Source organism: Leucoraja erinacea, unplaced genomic scaffold (genome assembly GCF_028641065.1).
Source record: "Leucoraja erinacea ecotype New England unplaced genomic scaffold, Leri_hhj_1 Leri_601S, whole genome shotgun sequence".
In the NCBI taxonomy this organism is placed as follows: domain Eukaryota; kingdom Metazoa; phylum Chordata; class Chondrichthyes; order Rajiformes; family Rajidae; genus Leucoraja; species Leucoraja erinaceus.
The window spans coordinates 14,776-23,823 of record NW_026576511.1 but is presented as its reverse complement, the minus strand read 5'-3'; the positions used below and the strand labels follow the sequence as shown (position 1 = coordinate 23,823).

The following is a 9,048-nucleotide window of genomic DNA, read 5'->3' as shown; positions in this document are numbered from 1 at the left end:
ATGTGATCCAAAAGGTTGTTATGAAATACAGTGTGATCTTCATGCATTTATAGCTCAGAAGTAACGTTGTTTTTATACTTTTCCGGAACCGGCGCTTTGTGTACCTGAACCTGCACTTTATGGTTGAGCGTTCTCCGAGTCTGGTGTTTCATTGAAGATATATTTATTGATGTCACGATCTACAAAACATTGTTGCTGTTCCATTGGTCGAGGGACATTTACTATCTTAGGTCGAGCTGAAGTATTTGTTCAAATTCGAAAGTACCAATGTAACCAGATTTATTTTATTGATCAGAAGTGCTGTATCAGTATAATATGACGGATGGTATGACGTCCTATATTATTGTGACACTAGGTGCTGGGGTAACACCTCTGGAGAACATGGATAGATGACGATTCGCGTCGGGACCCTACTCCAAAGATGTTATCTGACCCGCTGAGTTACTCCAGCACTTTGTGACTTTTTATTGGAACCAATATCTGCTATTCCTACTTTCTGTATTGGTGAAGGTGTTTTCTACTTACTGCTTGAGAGAATGGTTGAGAGAAGATGCATTCGGTAACACACCTGGGCAAATTCTCCACCTCCTCTGTAGGAATTTTACAGTGAGCGTGAAGGGATATTTCACCAAATCTTTCAGCTGTTGTCTGAATTTAGTTTGGGTCACGGCGTAAAGAGCGGTGTTTGTGCAGCAACTGAGAAGCTGCAGCATAAAGCCCAGCTCTTGCAGCGTATTAGGTGGGAATGAAGATCCGATCCTCAGATCGTATATTCTCCCCCATATATTGTACACCATATAAACGGACCACAACAGGATGAAGTTACCTGAGATGACCAATAGTAGTATCAGGGACTTCCTCCGGCTCTCCATCTCTGGGTCTCTAACGCTCTCTCGAAGGCTGGGATCGCGGAGTCTCTTGCGGGCTCTGCCGGCCACTAAAACATATTTGGCCGTCAAGACGTTGAGCAGGAGAATGAGAGCAAATGGGAGTCCCGGGGTGACGAGATAATGGAGGAACTCAATTGCTGCCCAGACTGACGATCTCAGTACACCGGCTCTTTCCCGGCAAAACCAGGGCACATAATCAAGGTGGTATTCACCTCTCAGCATAAAATACCAGAAAATATTCTTTAAACTACTCAGCACAGTCATGGTCCCCAGAACAACAGCCGCCGTTCTCTCGGTACAATATTTAGTTCGCAGCTTCTGGCAGCTAATAGCCACAAATCGATCAAAGGTAAATGCGACGGTGAACCAGACAGAGCAGTCGGTGACTGCGGCGACCACGACAGCGTGGATATTACACACATAAATAGAATACACGAAACTGAACTGTTCTCTGTAAACCATGGGTAATTGCTTCATTATCAGATCGAAGATCACGACCAGTAGATCCGCCGTCGCCATGGCCTCAAGGTAGCGAGTGACACCTTTGGAGAGGCCGCACTTTCCACGGGACAGGATCACAATCGTCACCGTGTTCACTGCGTGGAGGTAAAGGCATCGGAGAATTATCCTTCACACCGAGACCGAGGTTACCTGTTTGATTCATAGATTCGTACAGTCGTACTGCACATGCACAAGCTTTTAGGCCCAATATGCCCTTACCGACCATCGACGCCAGTTCCACCCACCCGCGTTTGACCCATATCTCTCCTTAACACCTTAACTATTCGAACTTATCTTACTCTACCTTTAACTACTCGAATCTGCTTAACTACTTAACGTTACTACTCTAAACTAAACTACCTCCTCATTCCATATAGCCACCACCACTTTGTGTACCTGTCCAAATGTATTTTCATTGTTGCTGCAGTGCCTGCTTCAAACACCTTAACTATTCTAACTTACCTTACTCTACCTTTAACTACTCGAATCTGCTTAACTACTTAGAAACATAGAAACATAGAAATTAGGTGCAGGAGTAGGCCATTCGGCCCTTCGAGCCTGCACCGCCATTCAATATGATCATGGCTGATCATCCAACTCAGTATCCCGTACCTGCCTTCTCTCCATACCCCCTGATCCCCTTAGCCACAAGGGCCACATCTAACTCCCTCTTAAATATAGCCAATGAACTGGCCTCAACTACCCTCTGTGGCAGAGAGTTCCAGAGATTCACCACTCTCTGTGTGAAAAAAGTTCTTCTCATCTCGGTTTTAAAGGATTTCCCCTTTATCCTTAAGCTGTGACCCCTTGTCCTGGACTTCCCTAACATCGGGAACAATCTTCCTGCATCTAGCCTGTCCAACCCCTTAAGAATTTTGTAAGTTTCTATAAGATCCCCTCTCAATCTTCTAAATTCTAGAGAGTATAAACCAAGTCTATCCAGTCACTTTCTTCATAAGACAGTCCTGACATCCAGGGATCATCTGGTCTGGTGAACCGTCCTCTCTGCACTCCCTCTATGGCAATAATGTCCTTCCTCAGATTTGGAGACCAATAATGTCCTTCCTCAGATTTGGAGACCAATAATGTCCTTCCTCAGATTTGGAGACCAATAATGTCCTTCCTCAGATTTACTTAACGTTACTAATGTAAACTAAACTACCTCCTCGTTCCATATAGCCACCACTTTATGTTGAAAACGCCCCCCCCCCCCTCCGTGTTTCTATTAAATCATTGCCCTCTCCGCTTAAACCTGTGTCATCTGATTCCATACTCTGGGTAATTAACGTTAACCTATTCCAATAATTATCTTATACAGCTCTATAAAGTCACCTCTGTGCCGCTTGGAATAAATTATTGCCCATCCAACCTCTCCCTGTAGCTGAAGCCCTCGTCCTGACAGCATCCTAGTACATCTTCTCTGGACACTTTCCACCTTACCCAACATCTGCCCTGCAGCAGGGTGACCAACACTGGACACAAGACACATTGTTTAAGAAGGAACTGTAGATGCTGGAAAAATCGATGGTAGACAAAAGTGCTGGAGAAACTCAGCGGGTGGGGCAGCATCTATGGAGCGAAGGAATAGGTGACGTTTCAGGTCAAGACCTTTCTTCAGACTGATGTGGGGGTTGGGGTGGAGTAGAAAGGAAGAAGCGGAGAAGCTGTTGGAGAGCTGGGAAGGGGAGGGGAAAGAAGGAAAAAGCAAGGACTACCTGAAATTGGAGAAGTCAATGTTCATACCGCTGGGGTGTAAACTATCCAAGCGAAATATGAGGTGCTGTTCCTCCAATTTGCGGTGGGACTCATTCTGGCCATGGAGGAGGCCCAGGACAGAAAGGTCGGATTCGGAATGGGAGGGGGGAGTTGAAATGCTGAGCCACCGGGGAGATCAGGTTGTTTATTGCGAACTGAGCGGAGGTGTTGGGCGAAGAAAAGTGAAGAAAAATGCAAGCAATGTCTCCCCCTGTAGGTAATCGTCAGAAACAGAAGATTGGGCAGAAATCCTACACGGTTGTGCAGTTACCGAGCTCGGCTGCACTGACTCTCCAGGAAACGCTGCTCATGGTGGCCTGATCAGAAATGGGTGCATTTTTCTTCACTTTTCTAAACCAGTATCACTTATTCAGTATAAAACAATCAGCCCAGATGCACGTTTTGGATCATTGACAATATATTGTGGACAGGCTGGAATGGGTTAATCAGACTCCTCTGTTACTCATCAATCCTCTGTCACCTGTGGGTATCGATCGTTGAATCGACAAGTTCAATGTTCGCGCAGAGATCTTACAATGTTGACAGCTTTCAACAGGAATGACATTGAGGTCACCAGAAACTGGTGCGAGATCCTATAACCCTTCATAGGAGCATAATCAAATACCGAGTGACATTGATCCCAGTGAAGTGGTTTCACGGATTGGGCAGAGTGTGCGTTTAAAGACGTGGAGGCACAGGCGATAAAACTCCGACGGTTCAAATGACATTCGGGCGCAGGATGATATCAGCCTTGAGCACGGGAAGGTCAATCTTTTCGAAAAAATAACATCGATTAGCAGTGTAAGTTCAAAATGGAAAGGCCAAGAAATGGTGCTTGAGGTTATGAGCGGTTTATTAAACATGTGCGCACTAGAAGGTCAGCTTTGGCTCGCTCCCTGATGCGCACCAGTATCATTGTGGGAGCCAAAATTGAAATGACCCTAGTTGGTGTTTGAAGAAACGCGCCAAAGATGCCCTCCCCGTGCGCACCAGTTTAATAAATCGCCGGTTACTTCAAACACCAACTCCGCGTAGTCATTCCTTGTTTTAAAGAAGGAACTGCAGATGCTGGAAGATCGAAGATACACAAAAATGCTGGAGAAACTCAGCGGGTGCAGCAGCATCTATGGAGCGAAGGAAATAGGCGACGTTTCAGGCCGAAACCCTTCTTCAGTCAGGCCGAAACCCTTCTTCAGTCTGAAGAAGGGTTTCGGCCCGAAACGTCGCCTATTTCCTTCGCTCCATAGATGCTGCTGCACCCGCTGAGTTTCTCCAGCATTTTTGTGTACCTTCGTCATTCCTTGTTTGCTCTTGCTACCAGTTAATAGGGAACTACTGGAGGAACTATACGGGTACAGGCAGAATTTGTGGAGGGAATGAGCAGACGTCGTTTCGGGTCGGGACATTTCTTCAGTCTGAAAAAAGAACCCATCCCGAAATGACGTTTGTCCATTCCCTCCCGAGATGCTGCCAGTCCCGCAGTTCTTCCAGCTGTTTTGTGTTTTGTCGAAGAATGTAGCATATGCGGTGTTATTGTGTCTATTCGTAGGTAAACACCAACGCGAAAGCAGCCGCGTGGCGCGTTGAAGTAGAGGACACGAGGTGAAAATATCAGGCGAACCGTGCCGTTATAGTCAAAGTGCAGTAACGGATATTTGCAAGTGTTTCCAGCACGGACGTTACGACGTAACAAAAGGGGATAACAGTGTAACATTTACGTCAGTTAATAACTCTCTAATTTATCAATGGTCAATGCACAACTTCCAGACGTAAAGATGAATTATAATAAAGAATGCATATTGACCACGTGTTTTGTACATTCAATTCAGATCACCACACCTCGACAGATTGATCTGCTTTATGGAGGCCGTGGAAGAATCTGGCAGAATGGGCACGGAGAATAAGGGACATTTGGGCCGATGTAAGAAACGCGTTTTCGTCTCATTGTGGTTGAGAGAGCAGAGAAGAGAATGACTTTGATGGAAAAAATCAACGGACAATATTCCGAACGTCAGGGGAATAGACAAATGAAGTCATAAATTCAAACGACTGAACAAAATACAGGACCCGTCATGGAGACAGAGTCAATCGGCATAGAAACAGGCCGTTCGGCCCAATTTATTAATACCACTGACCCGATTTGCCTGACCCCTGAGTCCCACTCAAGAGCACTTTATGACCTTTTGTGTAATAACCATCATCAACAGCTCTTTGATTCAACTACATACAATGATAATCCCTTGTGCAGATTTTAAGTGATCAGCCCGAGTACCTACCTCTTCCGTGTTTCTTTCTTGCACATCATCCTGGTGCACACCCATTTCACCACAACCACGGCGCCGGTTCCTCCCTCGGTCCATTTCCCCACCTGATGAAATATCTCGCTTCTAGCTGTACATCTCGAAACCCTTCTTTCCTTCCCTCAGCCCGACACCCATTTATGACCATTTTCATATATAAACCTTCATCCCCAGTTCTTTGATTCAACTACATACAATGATAATCCCCCATTGTATTCACCTATCACTTACCAGCCTTTTCCCCATTTTTATTACAACTCCCTCGCCTCTACAACAATCGGTCTGAATAGGGGGTCCCACCGAAACTGTCGTGTCATAGTTGCTGCCTCGCCCGCTGAAGTTTCTCCAGCAATTTTGGTCTACCTTCGATTTTACCAGCATCTGCAGTTCTTTCTTACACAGCTTCAATTAGTTGTTTGTTTCTTTATATCTCACAAAATCCAACCATCCTTCGTTTCTGCAAGCCTGACTTGAAGAGTTGCCTCGCAGTTTCGCGTCACATTATCAGAGAGAGAGAGAGAGAGAGTCGTGCGGCTGCGGTGAGCATTATGTGGAGACGTCAAATCGCGAGCTATTGGCGGCAATGAGGAAAAGTAAATGAATACATTGTGCCGAAATGTTGCTTCACTGAGGGCCAAGTTTGACCCGCCAGCAAAAGGACAACCGCGATTCGAGACAGTGCGAGTTTGTAAACAGGACCCGGCATTGTGAAGGCTATTAACGTGGAGGTTGAACAGAACAGAGCGGGAATTAACGTGTCTGATAATAATAAAGACGTGGCTGATAGATTCAATAAGAATTGTTCTGTAGAAGGAGTTGGAGAAAGGCAATAACAAAGAAATGTCAGTGGACATGATTAATAATCGACAGTTTGTTAGCGGAGTAGGAAGGAACTGCAGATGCTGATTTAAACCGAAGATAGACACAAAGAGCTGTAGTAACTCACCGACCCTCACCTATTCCTTTTCTCCAGAAATGCTCCAGCTTTTTGTTTTGTCTATCTTTTTGAGATTGTGAGCGGTATGGATTATGTTCATATATTGTACGGGAACAGGAGAATGACGGCAGAAGACATGTTTGAAGAAAACGCGTTGATATTGGAAAGACTGAAGCGAAGGGATTGATGACACGAAAACATAAGTTTACTGTTCTCGGAGAGGCGAAGGAGAAGCGCCCGCTACTGACAGGAAGGGAATTACAAGAAGGATAAAGCAGCCAGCGAAAGAATCGGGAGTGAATGGACGACTTACCGGGAACAGCAACGACACCAAGGAGAGGGTAGTACACAGGCTGTATGACAAAGAGTGCATACCAGATCCGATCATCTACTGTCAACCAATCATAATCCGCAGAAACATATTCTAACGCCCAGAAGATATTCTTTGCCATGGTGCGCTCTTTCGACCCTCAAACCACGTTGATGTGGTTGGTTCCCTTTCAATGCGGGAACCACGGCTCCTCCAACGCAATGGGATAATTAGCTGCAAATTGTACCTTATTATAGAATAATTAAATTCTCCAGTGGGAAAAGGACTAGGTCCCGTGGAAATTCACTTTAGTACACCCAGTGAACAAACAGGGTAAACACAGTCTCTATAAAGATTAAGTTGAATGTTTACCAGGAGTGCGTGAAGTCTGGTTTGTGGGCGCAGTGCTGAAAGAATTGGCGCCACCCCGGGACATTGGCGTGGCGATTGAAAACAGGATTTCAAATTTGTTGTGGCCATTTGGAAAATGAAAAACAATAATCTGGATCAGTACGGTATAGGGTGATTTCACGAAAGGTCACTGGATCATAGATCCTCACCCACGTGGCCGCTAAATCCAACTGGGGTACAAACGTCACTTCCAGTACATGTTATTGATGCTGAAAACGCGAACTTTCAAACCTGTTAAAAACCGCGAAAACGGTTATAAAGATAGAAAATATCGGGAATTATCGCGTTTGCTCACTGTATTTCATCAAAACATCAATAATGCCTTAGTTTTGATGAAATGCAGCGAGCAAACGCGATAATTCCCGATATTTTCGATCTTTATATCTGCAAGGCCAACAACTTCCGCTGTTATTTTCCCTTCAGCGCTCTCTTGTCTTTACCTTTCGTTTTTCTTTATCTTCTGGACTCTAAAGTAAGATATCTGTGCCTCACGATCACCCCGACTGGCACAGTTATTTACAGCTCAAAAACGGGCCGTTTTCGTGGTTTTTAACGGGTTTGAAAGTTCACGTTTTCAGCATCAATAACATGTACTGGAAGTGACGTTTGTACCCCAGTTAAATTTTGCGGTCACGTGGGTGAGGATCTATGATCCAGTGACCTTTCGTGAAATCACCCTATTACCTTGCTTGTAATGGTGTGGTGCCCGCTTCAGGTGAGATGCATTTTGAATAAAACTATTAGTCACCGACGATTTCAATACGGGGAAAGGCCAAGTATTTCAGCTCAATGCTCTCCGCCAAAACATTACCCATTTGTTTGACCAGGAAGTGTCAGAGTTGATGTTTTGGCAATGTTACATAACTTTGCAAATGCTCACATATGTTCTACTTTGCTTGCAAACGTGAACCATGAGTGGCCGTGATAACATGGGTTTCATGTTCGAAGGACTTCCACTGAACGTTTGGTTCAATTATAACAATTACACTCCTGGTTTAGTCTTTTTGGTTTAAGATTCGTTTATTGTTGTTTAGTATACCGATTACAATAAAAAACACATTCTAACCAATTAGATCAGATAATGTGATAGGTAAATATAATCGTCAAACTCAAGTACCAAAGGTAGAGGGAACTGGAAAATGCAGGGAGCAAAATGTAATTCTCAGCGTTGTAGCGCATGAATTCCGTAGACAAAGATTAAAGGGCCTGTCCCACTTACATGCGATTGCATGCGTCTGGCACGACCAAACCGGAAGCGGGGGTTGCGCTAAGGTCGCGTGACCCCCGAGCAAATTAACGCGAAGTTCGAGCGAAGTTCGCGCGTGACGTCATTTTTACTCGTATAAACGGGGGTTGCTGGCTGCTATTCCATCATCATCATCATGGAAGAGATGCAGACTGCATTGCTGCAACAGCAAGAGAGAATTCTGTTAGCAGCCGCCCTCATGCTTACAGATCAGCTGGGCAGGAGTTCAACAAGGAAGGCTATCAAGAAACTGAGGAAGAGGTCTGTGTGGACCAGGTCTTTGTTCCGGATGAGACCCACTTTGGGCCAGTATGAGATAATGTTGACGGATCTGTAGCGGAAAGATGAGGCTGCCTTTAGAAATGTCACCAGGATCCACCCCCGACCTGTTTCAGGAGCTAAAGACACGAGTCGGTCCTCTTCTGCAGAAAATGCACACCTTCATGAGGAAGACACTGGAAACAGGCCCGCTACCTTGCATCAGGGGATTCCTACAAGAGCCTCTTGTACATCTTCCGTGTGGCTCACAACACCATCAGCAAGGTTGTCCGAGAGACCTGTGATGCCATCAACAATGCATATGAAGAAATGAGATGGAACTTCCTGCACACATGTGGGGCAGTTGACGGGAAGCATGTGGCCATCCGGTCGGTGTCCACCCAGGGGAGGTTCTACGTACTTTAACTACAAGAAGTTCC

General features: G+C 45.3%; 1 protein-coding gene across 1 annotated transcript; it reads right to left on the bottom strand.

Annotated features, from left to right (window-relative positions):
- Positions 1-521: 521 nt before the first annotated feature.
- LOC129694279 (probable G-protein coupled receptor 139) lies at positions 522-6,835 on the bottom strand. The gene is made up of 2 exons (XM_055630992.1): positions 6,697-6,835; positions 522-1,486 (listed from the first exon to the last, which is right to left on the bottom strand). Exons 1-2 carry the CDS (start codon positions 6,833-6,835, stop codon positions 522-524), a joined length of 1,104 nt encoding a protein of 367 aa, XP_055486967.1.
- Positions 6,836-9,048: the final 2,213 nt, after the last annotated feature.

Bases quoted from the DNA above. Each gene is read 5' to 3' on its own strand.
- LOC129694279 (XM_055630992.1), bottom strand. From the start codon at position 6,835: ATGGCAAAGAATATCTTCTGGGCGTTAGAATATGTTTCTGCGGATTAT. The intron at 1,487-6,696 runs GTAAGTCGTCCA...ACCTCCACGCAG, and splicing joins TGGTGTCGTTGCTGTTCCCG to TGAACACGGTGACGATTGTG.